The sequence below is a fragment of the Pristiophorus japonicus genome, chromosome 5, assembly GCF_044704955.1.
Source record: "Pristiophorus japonicus isolate sPriJap1 chromosome 5, sPriJap1.hap1, whole genome shotgun sequence".
In the NCBI taxonomy this organism is placed as follows: Eukaryota; Metazoa; Chordata; class Chondrichthyes; family Pristiophoridae; genus Pristiophorus; species Pristiophorus japonicus.
The window spans coordinates 179,348,348-179,365,218 of NC_091981.1; the positions used below are offsets into that span (position 1 = coordinate 179,348,348).

General features: G+C 45.0%; 1 protein-coding gene across 4 annotated transcripts in view; it reads right to left on the minus strand.

Moving 5' to 3' along the window:
- Window positions 1-16,871, minus strand: part of tmem245 (transmembrane protein 245) — a 257,862-nt gene that overhangs the window by 169,074 nt on the left and 71,917 nt on the right. For all 4 annotated transcript variants that reach the window (XM_070881138.1, XM_070881139.1, XM_070881135.1 and 1 more), the window contains 2 exons: window positions 5,733-5,837; window positions 2,894-2,976 (listed from right to left, as the gene is read on the minus strand). In XM_070881138.1, coding sequence (XP_070737239.1) covers window positions 2,894-2,976; window positions 5,733-5,837 — 188 coding nt within the window. The remainder of the gene's footprint in view (window positions 1-2,893; window positions 2,977-5,732; window positions 5,838-16,871) is intronic.

Sequence of the window (16,871 nt, forward strand, 5' to 3'; positions counted from 1 at the left end):
AATAGGTACAGGAGTAGGCCATTCGGCCCTTCGAGCCTGCACCACCATTCAATAAGATCATGGCTGATCATTCACCTCAGTACCCCTTTCCCTGCTTTCTCTCCATACCCCTTGATCCCTTTAGCCGTAAGGGCCATATCTAACACCCTCTTGAATATATCCAATGAACTGGCATCAACAACTCTCTGCGGTAGGGAATTCTACAGGTTAACAACTCTCTGAGTGAAGAAGTTTCTCCTCATCTCAGTCCTAAATGGCTTACCACTTATCTTTAGACTGTGTCCCTGGTTCTGGACTTCCCCAACATCGGGAACATTCTTCCTGCATCTAACCTGTCCAGTCCCATCAGAATTTTATATGTTTCTATGAGATTCCCTCTCATCCTTCTAAACTTCAGTGAATACAGGCCCAGTCGATCCAGCTTCTCCCCATATGTCAGTCCTGCCATCCCGGGAATCAGCCTGCTGAACCTTCGCTGCACTCCCTCAATAGCAAGAATGTCCTTCCTCAGATTATGAGACCAAAACTGAACACAATATTTCAGGTGAGGCCTTACCAAGGCCCTGTACAACTGCAGTAAGACCTCCCTGCTTCTATACTCAAATCCCCTAGCTATGAAGGCCAACATACCATTTGCCTTCTTCACCGCCTGCTGCACCTGCATGCCAATTTTCAATGACTGATGTACCATGACACCCAGGTCTCGTTGCACCTCCCCTTTTCCTAATCTGCCGCCATTCAGATAATATTCTGCCTTTGTGTTTTTGCCCCTAAAGTGGATAACCTCACATTTATCCACATTATACTGCATCTGCCATGCATTTGCCCATTCACCTAACCTGTCCAAGTCACTCTGCAGTCTCTTAGTGTCCTCCTCACAGCTCACACCGCCACCCAGTTTAGTGTCATCTGCAAACTTGGAGATATTGCACTCAATTCCTTCATCCAAATCATTAATGTATATTGTAAATAGCTGGGGTCCCTGTACTGAGCCCTGCGGCACCCCACTAGTCACTGCCTGCCATTCTGAAAAGGACCAGTTTATCCCGACTCTCTGCTTCCTGTCTGCCAACCAGTTTTCTATCCACGTCAGTACATTACCCCCAACACCATGTGCTTTAATTTTGCACACCAATCTCTTGTGCGGAACCTTGTCAAAAGCCTTTTGAAAGTACAAATACACCACATCCACTGGTTCTCCCCTGTACTCTCTCTAAAGGTTTAATATCCTTCCTACAGCATGCAGTACAATACTGCAAACAGTAACTAACTGAGGTCTTAAGGTTTCAAACAGGCTCATAATTACCTCTTGGCTTTTATATTCTACACCGGTGATAAAACCTAGAATTGCACCAGCTTTTTTCCCTGAAAAAATAAGTTTTTATCAACATGAGGTACCTTTAATGTCGTGCAAATCTATACCATACCCCTTAATCTATTCTTCTAATCACCTAAGTAGCAACTTGTCAAAGACTTTCCTAAAGTCCATATGAGCAAGAATCATACAGCATAGGAGGCCATTCAGCCAATCATGCCGGCTCTCTGAAAGAGCTACCAATTAGTCCGACTCCCCTGCTATTTCCTCATAGCCCTGTAAATTGTTCCTTATTAAGTAGAGATCCTATTCCCTTTTGAAAGTTACTACTGAATCTGATTCCACCAACTTTTTAGGCAATACATTCCAAATCAAAACAACTTACTGAGTAAATCTCCTCTGTGTTTTTTAGCCAATTATTTTAAATCTGTCCCCTCTGGTTACTGATCCTTCTGCCAGTAGAAACAATTTCTCCCCATCTACTGTATCAAAACCCCTCATAATTTGAACACCTGTATTCAATCTCCCCCTGACCTTCTCTGCTCTAAGGAGAACAATCCCAGCATCTCTGGTCTCTCCAGATAATTGAAACCCCTCATTCCTGGAACCATTCTAGTAAATCTCCTCTGCACCCTTTCTAAAGCATTGACGTCATTTCTAAAGTGTGATGCCAAAATTGGACACAATACTCTAGCTTAGGTTGAACCAGTGATTTATAAAGATTTGTACAACTTCCTTACTTATGCCTGTATTTATAAAGCCAAGGATACCATTTTTTTGTTGAACAGTTAATGTTCCTGCACCCGCTTTAAAATTGTACCATTTAGTTTATACTGCCTCTCATCACTTTTCCTTCCAAACTGCATCACTACATCTACTGCATGTCCCCACCTACCACGTTTGTTACCCTCAAAGAATTTGATGAGATTTATCAGTCAATTGTGCCGTTTGAAATCCATGTTAGCTATTTATAACTATTTTCTCCTTTATAAGAACATAAGAACATTAGGAACAGGAGCAGGCCATAAGGCCCCTCGAGCCTGCTCCGCCATTCAGTAAGATCATGGCTGATCTGATCATGGACTCAGCTCCACTTCCCTGCCCGCTCCCCATAACCCCTTATCCCCACTATATCTAGATATAGTGGTAATTTCAATCCTTAATTAGCGACACTAGATTTCAGATGATAAATTCAGATGATAAACGAACTGGCCTGTAATTCCCTAAATTGGCTGTTTCCCCTTTTAAAAATGCAAACTATGTTGGCCACTACCACCCCCAGCATTCATCCACACTCAGCAGAGCCCTAAATTATAATTTTTGAATTTCTAGGACCATGACAATTTCTTCCCTCACCTCCCTCAGAATCCCAGGTAGTCAGCTCCTGACACTTTATCTTCCTTTAGCTCAACTGGCTTATCTAACTACCTTTAGCTTATCTAACCTTTTTCTTTTATCCAACACGATAAAGCAGAAGTGTTTCCATTTTTAGGATTGAGCAGATACAATGGGGAGAGAGAAAAATAAGGACATAGAAAAACTCAAATATACCAATATATTTTTGGTTTTACTGCTTACTTTGCCCATTCAGGATGGTTAGCAACGGTCTCATTAATCAGACTGCTGGTGACTTTGATCATGTGGACACTTTCCTCATGAACCTGAAGAAATACAGCGATCAAAACCAAATGAGTGTAAGCAAATGAGTGTAAGCAGAAAGAAAACTATTTCTTTTCTCAAGTCTTTAAAAAATGAAGTAATTTCATTTCAGAGTTTCTATTCAATTTTTCTTATTTTAATTAGCAAAGTGCCTAAATTTGTTTTTTTTTTCTTTAATTATTTTGGATGAAGACATGAACTCTCCAATGAAAGGGGGGGGGGGGGGAAGAAAGAGAGGAATCAGGAATGCACGAGAGGCCGGAATTGGAGGAAAGAACAGAGTTCTTGAAAGGTTGTAGGAGGTTACAGAGATTGGGAAGGGAAAGGCCATGAAGGGATTTGAACACAAGGATGAGAATTTAAAATAAAGAAAGGAACATTTGTTTCTATAGAGCACCTTTCTTGACCACCGGACGTCTCAAAGCACTTTACAGCCAATTAAGTACTTTTTGGAGTGTAGTCACTGTTGTAATGTGGGAAACACGGCAGCCAATTTGCACACAGCAAGCTCCCACAAACAGCAATGTGATCATGACCAGATAATCTGTTACTGTTATGCTGATTGAGGGATAAATATTGACTCGGACACCGGGGATAACTCCCCTGCACTTTGTCAAAATAGTCCCATTGGATCTTTTCCGGCCACCTGAGCGCAGATAGGGCCTCGGTTCACCTTCTCATCTGAAAGACGACATCTCAGCACTGCATTGGAGTGTCAGCCTAGATTTATGTGCTCAAATCCCTGGAATGGGACTTGAACTCACAACCTTCTGACTCAGAGGCAAGTGTGCTGCTCATTGAGCCACAACTGAATAGAGGCGTTGATGGACTGGGAGCCAAGGTAGGTCAGAGAGAATAGGGGTGATGGGTGAACAGGACTTGGAGAGAGTCAGGATACGGGTGCTAGAGTTTTGGATGAGCTCCAGTCTACGGAGGGTAGAAGATAGATGGCCAAACAGGAGAGCATTGGAATAGTTGAGTCTGGAGGTAACAAAAGCCTAGATGACGATTTCAGCAGCAGTTGGATTGAGGCAAGCTCCCTCATGCTCTGCATACCATACCACCCATTTTTCAACAAATATTTTTAGCTTTTAGATGTGTGTTAGCCAATTGTCTCAAGTATAGATAGGGTTTTAATTCAATTTCTTATCGGAAAGTGTTTCAGCAAATTCAGACTGGGGAGAAATTGGTGAATGTAGTATTTGAAGAAAAACATTTGTTCTCTTCTAAAACCTTTGGCATCAACAAATTTACAAAGGCATTGCTGTCTTACGATATTTCAAACTGAGTCTCCATAGTCATCAAAAATGTCTGTTTGAATGGGGCTGGACACATTTTCACACTGTCAGAAATGTTGTATTTGTTGACTTACTAGTACATTATTTCTACTGCTGCATAGTAATAAACATTTTCTGCAATGATTGAGGGTTTTCCTTTGGGTATCTGACAGAGCCTTTTGATAATTCGGACAATGGATTCCTGAAAATATTTTGTGGGTCCTTCAATATTTTTAAAATAACTTCTGAGAATCTGGACTGAACATTTCCACATTTGATGATGATGTTTATGCAGTCACATTTTATTCCTAATTTTAATCCACCAGTGATCTGCTCCATTTTTCAGGTCAGAGTGTGAACAGCTGAACTAACAAAGGATGCATAATTGTTACAGGGTTTAAAAAGGTGCTAAAGTATGAATTACACCCACAACGCAGGATATCCAACTACTGCCCAGGCTAACATCTCAAAATATTCCATGCGATATCAAACCATGTCACTTTAATAAGTGGCCTCAGAATTTATGACCATACTAATTGGCTAACTGAACATTATAAAACAAGAGCTGGAGAAAACAGAGCAACATGTCTTCTTAGTGCCAGCCGTGGCTCAGTTGGTAGCACACTCGCCTCTGAGTTAGAAGGTTGTGGGTTCAAGTCCAGGGACTCGAGCACACAAAATATAGGCCGACACTCCAGTGCAGTGCCGAGGGAGCGCTGCACTGTTGGAGGTGCCGTCTTTCAGATGAGATGTTAAAACTGAGGCCCTGCCTGCCCGCTCGATGGACGTAAAAGATCCCATGGCACTATTTCGAAGAGAAGCGGGGGAGTTATCCCCGGTGTCCTGATCAATATTTATCCCTCAATCAACATAACAAAAAAAATTATCTGGTCATTATCATATTGCTGTTTGTGGAAGCTTGCTTGTACACAAATTGGCTGCCACATTTCCTACAATACAACAGTGACTACACTCCAAAAATACTTCATTGGCTGTAAAGCATTTTGAGACATACGGTGGTCATGAAAGGTGCTATAAAAATCCATTTCTTTCTTTCTTTCTTACTTACTTAAAATTAAACATTTCTACACCAAACAGATTTTCATTTGATTATAGTGTTCAACCAGGCAAAAACAAACAGTTAGGCACTACTGAAAGTTTCACAATAGATTATAATAACAACTTGCATTTTCAATTACAAGAATAAGATCGGCATCAGAATGCGGCCTAAAATTCTGGATGCAAGCTGGCCATCTAAATATTTAAATGTCTAGACATATATTGAAGGTACTAGATTTCTAGCACTACAGATAAACGGCTCAGTGTAAAGTTTAACCAAATCAAAACCTCATCTTCAGACAACATGGAAAAGCTTACATATATGTAAAAGCATTAAAGTGAGAAATACATTCAGCATACCTTCTATCTAGAGAATATGCAATTTCCCTTATTATTCTTTTTCAAACTGCGTAAAACTGTACCTTTGCAGTAAGGAGTAGAGCCAGTAGTAATGTTCCCATAACCAATAAAAAGATGATAAAAATGCTGATTAATTTATCCAATGATTTCTCCAGACAAAATATAATCTGCAGGAAAAAAGCAAAACATCGATTTCATGAATGGTAAATGTATCACTTCGGAGACAGAATTTAAATACATATGCCTTATAAAAACACACAGAAACTTGTGCTATAGACATGTTAGTTATTTGTATACACAAGAACACCTATTATTATAAATCTTTCAATCAAAACCCATTATAAATCAGCTTTTTCCTCCTAGCTTTGTCAGAAGCACACCATCAAAGAACAGATCCTTGATTACCCCCAATAGCTGCTTTGTTGGTCCTTTGGCATTTGTTGTAATGAAGTTTGATTGTAATCATAACCTTGAGGAAATATAATTGGTGAAAACAAAATCAAAAATTCTGCAATGGATATTTCATTACATTTGGTGTACAAATGTAATTCAAATCACACTTGATTTCAATATTGAAAGGAATTAAAATTCCTTTTTGCATTCAATTTCACCTCTTATACTCCCAGAAAAGATGTAATGAAAGTTAGATACAGCTCACAACTCTCTGCAGACCACCTCAACAACCTGCCTCAATTTGTCCACTTCTCACAAACACAAACCAACTATAAATTTCAGTAAAGCTCCAGATTGGGCATAAGAAATGTTTAGTGTCATAATTTGGGTGTTTTAATATCCAGAAGTACAATTAGAGTGTCAGCGCATATTAGTTTTGACAATGGCTTCATATCTGAAACAGCAATTCCTCTGTTTTCTCAAACTGACCTATTTATCGAGTGCATGCAGCATTTAGTTACTGTTTTTGTTAGTACAGTCCTCACTGCTTGTAGCAGGTGCGGTGGTATTAACGCAATTTTCTCGTTATACAGGTGGCTGGTGTAACCAGGAAATTATCATTTCTTTGATAAAGCCACTGATGATAAATACTGTTCCCCGCCCCCACCCCCCCAGAGGGAATCTTCATCCTTCGTCTCTCACTGCTCTTGCACTAGTTAAAAATAGGGTCGTGTCCAACAGTTGCAGTCTCTAAATGGGATTGAGTTTAGCTATTAGATGAACCAGAGTGGTTCCGGCAGATTCAATGGGGGCAAAAGTACCCCTTTTTAAGAGGCCTGTTAATGCCTCCGGGAGGCGCTAACAGGGCGGAAGAGACTTTCCGCCCGAGGGCAGAGGGCGCTACCGCCATGGCAGCACCACGCTCCCTGGCTAGCGCCCCAGGCCGCTGCGCAATCGTCGATGATATAATTGCTGTGCATGACAACCCGACTGCCCTACACCAACCCCGTACCATCCCGCAAGGCTGGCGCGAGCAGATGTCAACACCAGCTTCGCAAGTCGCAAACCTGGCCAATATCCGCACTTGGGGCGCTAGTTAAAGGGGAGGGCGCCAACGCACGAGGCTGCCATCTTTTTTGGATTGCAGACTATTGGGTTGGCTCCATGGTGGCAGCCCTAGCGTGGTCCAGGTGTCGGGCAACGCTGCGCTGGTAGCCGAGTGGAGGCCATCAGAGGCCTTGCAGAGTGTGCAGCAGCCCTCCCCTTTAAGTGAAGTGGAGGAGCGTTGAAGCGAGTCAGCACTACGCAGATGACTCACCGCCCCATTAATGCCCTGGAAATCACCTCCAAAGGAAGTGGAATGCGCGAGATTGCACTCCGCTTCCTTTGAGGAGTGGTAAGCCGAATCCAGTGGTGGGGGTGGGACTTCTGCGCCAGGCGCAGAAAGTTCCAGTCCCAGATGGATACCGCCCTAATCGGAGCGCAGGGCAATTTCGCTCCCTATATTTAATTTGAAGCAGCTAATGTTACACTCTTTTAATGGATTATCAAATAGTAACTTACAGCAAGTTAGTACCTCAGATGCAAGTTCACATGTTGAATCAAATGAGTGTTCAGTCCAGCCATTCCGTGCAGGAGATGTCTGCCACCTTAAACAGGATGACACACACCGTATATCCATGGCCTTACAACTCGTCACTGATCTCCACCAAGTTTGTCTACAGCAGAGTGGTAGGAGCATTGTGGCGCTGGCCCAGGAGGTGATGATGGTGAAAGAGGACATGGAAGTGAGAACTCAATTCAAAGCACTCCCACTTCTTACCTAGTGTGCCTCCACTCCACCCCACCCCAACCCGTATCCATCATGCTGCCGTCTCCCGATGACAGAGTCTGCACAGGTGCAGCAGGAGCTGTTTTTGGCAGAGCACACAGGGGCTCGAAGACCCAGATGGCAGAGGCCAAAAGCATCTCAGCAGTCAAGGCAGCGATCCAAGCAGCCTGCCTCTACCTCAGCTGAAGCCACACAGGATGCACCACGTAGAAGCTGTAGGAAGTGCAAGTTCAAGAATTTGTAATTCACGAAGGGTATACATATAGGTGTTTAACAAAATGTAATGTTAAATTTCATTTTTTATGCCATATGAAACTCACTGATTAGCACCAGTTCCACGTCTTGTCCATTAGTGCATCCCGAGTGCCAACTCGTCCTTTCACTTATTTCATGAATGTCAGAGAGAGCGCGCGAGCACAGGGGCAGAGGGAGGGCGCTGGCACAGAGGGAGAGAGAGCACGGGCGCAGAGGGAGAGAGAGGGCTCAAGTTTCCCCAAAGCATTTTTTTGGCATACTTGGGAGATTTTTTGGGGCCTAAGTACGGCAAAACAAAATATTCTAAATTTCTCCGTTGGATTTCTTCATTTTGGCATGGCGTTACCTGACCTTTAGTTTTGGGGGTGGAGCCTTGATCTGTGCCAAAAAGATCAGGCTGCCATGGTAACCAGGGACACAATGCAAGCTGAGGCTGCAAAGTGAAGCATACAGCCAGCTCCCAACTCGTTAAAAGAATTGATAAACACATAGCAGCAACTTATCTCTAACCCCGCCCGAAGGGCTTTCCGGTCCGGTCCTATTCTTGGTCCCCAGATTTTTCTTTCCCTCGCTTTCTCCGGACAGCCTTTGGGTGGGGTTGGAGGTAAGTTGCTGCTATGTGTTTTTCAATTCTTTGAGTGTGTCCGGGCATCTGCTGCGCCAATTTCCTTAACTCTCCAAAAGGTTTTTCTGCAGGCCACATACGCTGGCCTAAGCACAATTGGAGTAACTCTCAGCTGGCCAAACTTCCCTAAATAGCCAGAATTGGCGTAGGTAGCTGGTTATGCCCCCTTTGGCTGAAAAAACTGACCTAAAAAATCGTAACTACCTGAGTTACGCTGGTGCAAACTGATTGGGGAAACTATGGCTTTTCAACTTAGGCCAAAAAGAGCAGCCTGCTCAAAAAAAACAGCGCAAAAAACAGCAAGAGCGTGCGAGGTGACGGTAAGTCTGGTGATGGGTGCCCTATCTTCATTCTCCTCCTCTGTTCTTCCCATCCAAAGATGAGTGATGAGCCAATTCATTCTCCTCCACCTGCAATCCTCTCTGCTGCACAATGTTGTGCAGGACGCAGTACACCACTATTATTCTGCACACCCTCGCTGGCGAGTACTGAAGGGCACCTCCTGACCTATCCAGGCACATGAAGAGCATCGTCAACATTCCAATGTCTTGTTCAATGACACATCTGGTGATCATGTGGCTCTACTTGTAGCATTCCTGCACCTCATTGGTGGGGTTCCTCACAGGTGGCATGAGCCAAGTTTGAATAGAGTATCACTTGTTTTCTAAGTTTGCTTCCTGGAATGAACAGGTCTGGAATGTCAGACTGCCGCAGTATGAATGCATCATGAAAACTCCCAAGGAATCTGGCGCAGACCTGCATGAAGCTCTTCTTGTAGTTGCACACCAGCTGCACATTGGTGGACTAATATCCCTTGTGGTTTATAAAAACTCCTGGATGCTGTGTTGGTGCTCAGATTGCCGTATGTATGCAGTCGATGGCACCCTGTACATGTGGGAAACCAGCCAGAGAGGTGAATCAAGAGTGCCTGCTCATTCTGGCTATTGTCATCGCAGGGGAAGTTTACATAACTCCCAGCCCTGGTAAACAATCCATCCTTATGCATTTATGTGCAGCGAACTCAGAGACCAGAGGCAAAAAAATGGAAGGCTGTGGTGACCTTCACAGTCACTGGTAATGCATGTGCACCAGGCCCAGCAGGTTGCAGTCTTCTTCTAGGAGGCTGCAGATCGTAGAAATTTACAGCACAGGAGTGTTATATGTGTGAACTTGTATTTACTCTGTACAGCCACCAGAGAGATCATCCCCTGGAGTCCCAAGGGATCCCATAATCCCTTGGGAGCACAGGTATTTAAGGAGGCTTCACAGGTTGGAGAGGCACTCTGGAGACCTGCAATAAAAGACTACGGTCACACTTTACTTTGAGCTCACAATGTTCAGTCTGACTATTTCGCCATACACAAGGAGGCCATTCAAATGTTTGCCACCACCTGACAGGACAACCTCAGCTTGCAGAAGCAGTGCTCTTCTGAGAGCTCAAGAAGTTGAGCCTCTTTCTGTAAACCTTGTGATGTGGGTAGCTGACCCCACCACAGCACGTCATCGCTGCAATGGTTGGTGATGATCTGCCTCTTCCGATATACTGTCAAACACATTCAACATGCCTCCCCATCCTGATCTGGTCAGTTTGAAAGCCACCAAAGTTTAGAAAAAGCTGTATCCTCACAAGAACTCTCTGCTAAACGTTTGCCAGAGGGAACTGAGACACCAGCTGTAATAAGTGAGCTTGTATTCATATGGAGCAATCACAAATTAAAATACCCACCTGACCTGCGGCTGAACCTCGCTTCCATTACATTATTCAGTTTCCAGACCCCCAGGAAACCAGTTCAATTTAAACCTAATTTAAATTCATTATAAAACTACCTCATAATGTCGCCTAATGATGTTAATTACAGCAATAGGCATCTGCCCATCTGCAATAATTAAAGCCACGACTTCAGTGAGTGGGTTACTCACAGGCATCCAAACACGCCCTCGTTCAACCCGGAAGTAGACGCGTTGAAGGCGGATTATGATCGCGATTCAAAAATCAATTATTTTAACTTCCCAGTCCTTGGATATTACAATTCCTCCCATGTTTTAGTTCAATGTGATACTTCAGCAATTTAAAACATAAAAACAAGCTATTTGGCCCAACTAATCTTTGCCATGGTTTATGCTCCACATGAGCCCCCTCCCACCCCTCTTCATCTAACCCTATCGGCATATCCTTCTATTCCTTTCTCCCTCATGTGCTTATCTAGCTTCCACTTCAATGCATCTATGCTATTTGCTTCAACTACTCTATGCGGTAGCGAGTTCCACATTCTTAGCACTCTTTGGATAAATAGGCTTCTCCTGAATTCTCCATTGAATTTATTAGTGACCATCATATTTATGGTCCCTAGACTTGGTTTCCCCATAAGTAGAAACATCTTCTCTACATTACATCCTGTTTGTAAGATATTGGGCCCAAGTTTTGAGCCGCGCCTAGAACGGCGCAGTCCCGACCTAGACGCCCATTTTTCGCGCCACAAAGTGCGCCTAAAAAAAACCTCCAGATTCTCCACCTCCCTGCAGGTCCTCTGGCCCTCGTCGCAGCGCAGCAGGAGCTGTAGGGGGCGGAGCCAGGTCCCTGCGCTGAAAACAGTGCCGGGACCTCTGCACATGCGCACTACAGTGGGCACGCATGTTCAGTAGCTCCAGGCGCCGAACTGTGTGGGAGGGGCCGAAGCACGCAGCCCCTAGCCCTGGCCGAATGGCCTCACTGGGGCTGCGTGAATAAGGCTCCTCCCACGGCCAGCTCCTGCTTCCTCCCGGCCCGACTCAACTCCCACTTCCCGCCCCCGGACCCGACACCGACCTGACTCCCGCTCCCCCCCGCCGCCTCCGGACCGGACACCGACCCCCGCTCTCTTCCCCCCGCCCACCCCCCCCCCGCCTCCGGACTGGATCCGACCTGACCTCCCTCCCCCCCGACCTGACCTCCCTCTCCCTCCCTCCCTCCCCCCGACCTGAACCGAACCGACCTCCCTCCCACCACGACTCAATTTGTAAATCTGGTGCTGGGGACGGGCCCGGCCCGAAGTCTCGGGCCCAGCCCGTTCACAGCCTCCCTCCCCAAGCCCCCCCCCCCCCCCAATCTCCTTTCTCCCCTTTATCCTCTTCTCCCCCCTCCTCCCCCATCCCTCCCCCTTCTCCCCCATCCCTCCCTCTGCTTCCCCCCTCTCTCCCTCTACCCCCCTCCTCCCCCTCCCCTCACTGTCAGAAACACAGACACTGACAGACAGAGAATGAGAGACACACAGACAGACAGAGAGATAGAGACACTGACAGAGACACACTGGGGGGGGGGGTATCCCAGCACGCTGTTGGAGGGCTCCCAGTGCTGCAATCAGTAAGTAGAAAATGTTTTATTTATTGATTTTTTTAAATTATTTCTTATTAATTTTTTTGATTGATTTATTGTTTGATTTATTGATGTATTTATCATTTATTATTGATGATGGCTCTTTATTTGTAAAACTGAAGTGTTTAATGTTTGTAAACTTCCCTTCAAACCCCCCCCCCACCATTCCCTACGCCTGATTTGTAACCTACGCCTGATTTTCTAAAGTGTAGACAAGGTTTTTTCGAGCGTACAAAAATCTTCACTTACCCCATTCTAAGTTAGTTTGGAGTAAGTTTTCACTGACGAAACTTTGAAATCAGGCGTAAGTGGCCGGACACGCCCCCTTTTGAAAAAAAAATTCTGTTCCAAAGTGAAACTGTTCTAACTGACTAGAACTGGAACAAACTAAATGACGAGAATTCCGATTTCTAAGATACTCCGTTCTACACCAGTTGCTCCTAAAAATCAGGAGCAAATCATGTGGAAACTTGGGGCCATTAAGAGGATCAGACACAGGTCCCAATCTGATATTACATTTAAATGAGTGGGCCTGATGATATAACCTGAACACAAAAGTGATATTTATTAATTAAATTTAACTGTTGACTGTTACACACTCAATGCACACACGGTATTCAGTAAGAAAATGCTACTATTATTAACCCAAGCGTGGCAAGCAGCACTATTCTGTGGGTACCTAAGCTGTAATCTGAAAGTAATATTTCTAAACACCAACATAAGCTCTAAAGTTATTGTATTGGCTAGTTATATGACAACTTAATAGCACCAAGTTATCATCATCACAAACAGTTCCTCGGAATAGAGGAAGACTTGCTTCCAATCTTAACATGAGTTCTTAACATGAGGGAGTGCAGCGAAAGTTCACCAGACTGATTCCCGGGATGGCTGGACTAACATATGGGGAGAGACTGGATCAACTGGGCCTTTATACACTGGAGTTTAGAAGGATGAGAGGGGATCTCATAGAAACATTATAAGATTCTGACAGGACTGGACAAGTTAGATGCAGGAAGAATGTTCCAGAATCAGGGGAAGTCATAACGGGGAACAAAGAAATGGCAGAGCAATTGAACAAGTACTTTGGTTCAGTATTCACTAAGGAGGACGCAAACAACCTTCCGGATATAAAAGGGGTCAGAGGGTCTAGTAAGGAGGAGGAACTGAGGGAAATCCTTATTAGTCGGGAAATTGTGTTGGGGAAATTGATGGGATTGAAGGCCGATAAATCCCCAGGGCCTGATGGTCTGCATCCCAGAGTACTTAAGGAGGTGGCCTTGGAAATAGCGGATGCATTGACTCTGGATCAGTTCCTATGGAGTGGAGGGTAGCCAATGTAACCCCACTTTTTAAAAAAGGAGGGAGAGAAAACAGGGAATTATAGACTGGTCAGCCTGACATCGGTAGTGGGTAAAATGATGGAACCAATTATTAAGGATGTCATAGCAGCGCATTTGGAAAGAGGTGACATGATAGGTCCAAGTCAGCATGGATTTGTGACAAATCTTCTGGAATTTTTTGAGGATGTTTCCAGTAGAGTGGACAAAGGAGAACCAGTTGATGTGGTGTATTTGGACTTTCAGAAGGCTTTCGACAAGGTCCCACACAAGAGATTAATGTGCAAAGTTAAAGCACATGGGACTGGGGGTAGTGTGCTGACGTGGATTGAGAACTGGTTGTCAGACAGGAAGCAAAGAGTAGGAGTAAATGGGTACTTTTCAGAATGGCAAGCAGTGACTAGTGGGGTACCGCAAGGTTCTGTGCTGGGGCCCCAGCTGTTTACATTGTACATTAATGATTTAGACGAGGATTTAAATGTAGCATCTCCAAATTTGCGGATGACACGAAGTTGGGTGGCAGTGTGAGCTGCAAGGAGGATGCTATGAGGCTGCAGAGTGACTTGGATAGGTTAGGTGAGTGGGCAAATGCATGGCAGATGAAGTATAATGTGGATAAATGTGAGGTTATCCACTTTGGTGGTAAAAACAGAGAGACAGGCTATTATCTGAATGGTGACAGATTAGGAAAAGGGGAGGTGTAACAAGACCTGGGTGTCATGGTACATCAGTCATTGAAGGCTGGCATGCAGGTACGGCAGGTGGTTAAGAAAGCAAATGGCATGTTGGCCTTCATAGCGAGGGGATTTGAGTACAGGGGCAGGGAGGTGTTACTACAGTTGTACAGGACCTTGGTGAGGCCACACCTGGAATATTGTGTACAGTTTTGGTCTCCTTACTTGAGGAAAGACATTCTTGCTATTGAGGGAGTGCAGCGAAGGTTCACCAGACTAATTCCCGGGATGGTGGGACTGACATATCAAGAAAGACTGGGTCAACTGGCTTGTATTCACTGGAGTTCAGATGAATGAGAGGGGATCTCATAGAAATGTTTAAAATTCTGATGGGTTTAGACAGGTTAGATGCAGGAAGAATGTTCCCAATGTTGGGGAAGTCCAGAACCAGGGGTCACAGTCTAAGGATAAGGGGTAAGCCATTTAGGACCGAGATAATGAGAAACTTCTTCACCCAGAGAGTGGTGAACCTGTGGAATTCTCTATCACAGAAAGTTGTTGAGGTCAATTCACTAAACATATTCAAAAAGGAGTTAGATGTAGTCCTTACTACTAGGGGGATGGCGAGAAAGCAGGAATGGGGTACTGAAGTTGCATGTTCAGCCATGAACTCATTGAATGACTGTGCAGGCTCGAAGGGCCGAATGGCCTACTCCTGCATCTATTTTCTATGTTTCTATGATATTGGAGAAGTCCAGAACCAGGGGTCACAGTTTAGGATAAGGGATAGGCCGTTTAGGACTGAGATGAGGAGAAACTTCTTCACTCAGAGTTTCTAACCTGTGGAATTCCCTGCCGCAAAAGTTGTTGATGCCAGTTCATTGGATATATTCAAGAGGGAGTTAGATATGGCCCTTACGGCTAAGGGGATCAAGGGGTATGGGGAGAAAGCAGGAAAGGGGTACTGAGGGAATGATCAGCCATGATCTTATTGAATGGTGGTGCAGGCTTGAAGGGCCGAATGGCCTATTCCTGCACTTATTTTCTATGTTTCTTAGGTGGCTGTGCAGTCCAATGCGAGAACCACAGTCTCTGTCACAGGTGGAATAGATAGTCATCGAGGGGTGGGGTGGGTGGGACTGGCTTGCCGCACGCTCTTTCTGCTGCCTGCACTCGGCGATGAGACTTGAGCTGTTCAGCGCCCTCCCGGATGTACTTCCTCCACTTAGGGCGGTCTTTGGCCAGGGACTCCACGTTGTCAGTGGGGATGTTGTACTTTATCAAGGAGGCTTTGAGGGTCCCCTTGTAATGTTTCCTCTGCCCACCTTTGACTCGTTTGCTGTGAAGGAGTTCCGAGTAGAGCGCTTACTTTGGGAGTTTCGTGTCTGGCATGCGAACAATGTGGCCTGCCCAGCGGATCTGATCAAGTGTGGTCAGTACTTCAATGCTGGGGATGTCGGCCTGGCCGAGGACGCTAACGTTGATACGTCTGTCCTCCCAGGGGATTTGTTGGATCTTGCAGAGACATCGCTGGTAGTATTTCTCCAGCGACTTGAGGTGTCTACTGTACATGGTCCATGTTTGAGCCATACAGGAGGGCGGGTATTACTACAGCCCTGTAGACCATGAGCTTGGTGACAGTTTTGAGGGCCTGGTCTTCAAACACTCTTTTCCTCAGACGGCCAAAGGCTGCACTGGTGCATTGGAGGCAGTGTTGGATCTTGTCGTCAATGCCTGCTTTTCTAGATAGGAGGCTCCCGAGATAAGAGAAGTGGTCCAAGTTGTCGAGGGCCACGCCGTGGATCTTGATGACTGGGGGGCAGTGCTGTGCGGCCAAAAGACTGAAACTATGCCAACATTCAAGATTAGATTAGACAGAAGGATGAAGAAAAAGGGGCTGAAGGGATATGGGAACAGAGCAGGTAAATATGATAAGCACTAGTTTGTGTGGAGGGTAAACGTTGATAAGAGACTGGTTAGGCCGAATGGTCTGTTTTGTGTTGTAACTTTTATGTACTTCTATGAATACTATACTCACTCCTGTGCCACCTAAAGCGGTGGTGATCGTCTCTGCCCCTGGTAACAATATATATATGGGGCCAAGTTTCGGCCTGAGTTGCTCCTGATTTTTTTAGAGCAACTGGTTTAGAATGGAGTATCTTAGAAATTTGAATTCTCGGCATTTAGTAACTTAGAATGGAGTAAGTGAAGATTTTTGTACGTTCGAAAAAACCTTGTCTACACTTTAGAAAATCAGGCGTAGGTTACAAATTAGGCGTAGGGAAAGGGGGGGGGCTAGGGTTTAAAGGGAAGTTTACAAACATTAAACACTTCAGTTTTACAAATAAAGAGCCATCATCAATAATAAATGATAAATACATCAATAAATCAATCAAAAAAAAATTAATAAAAAATAATTTTTTTTAAAAATCAATAAAACAAAACATTTTCTACTTACCGACTGCAGCACCGGGAGTCCTCCAATAGCATGCTGGGATGGCCCCCCCAGTGTCTCTCTGTCAGTGTCTCTATCTCTGTGTGTGTGTGTCTCTCACTCTCTGTCGATCAGTGTCTGTGTTTCTGACAGCGAGGGGAGGGGGGGGGGGGAGGGGGAGAAGGGGTGGGGAAGTGGGGGAGAGAAGAGGGTGGGGAAGTGGGGGGGGAGAAGGGGGGTGGGGGGGAGGAGGAGGGGGGGGGAGGAAGGAGGAGGAGGAGGGAGGTGGGGGAGGAGGAG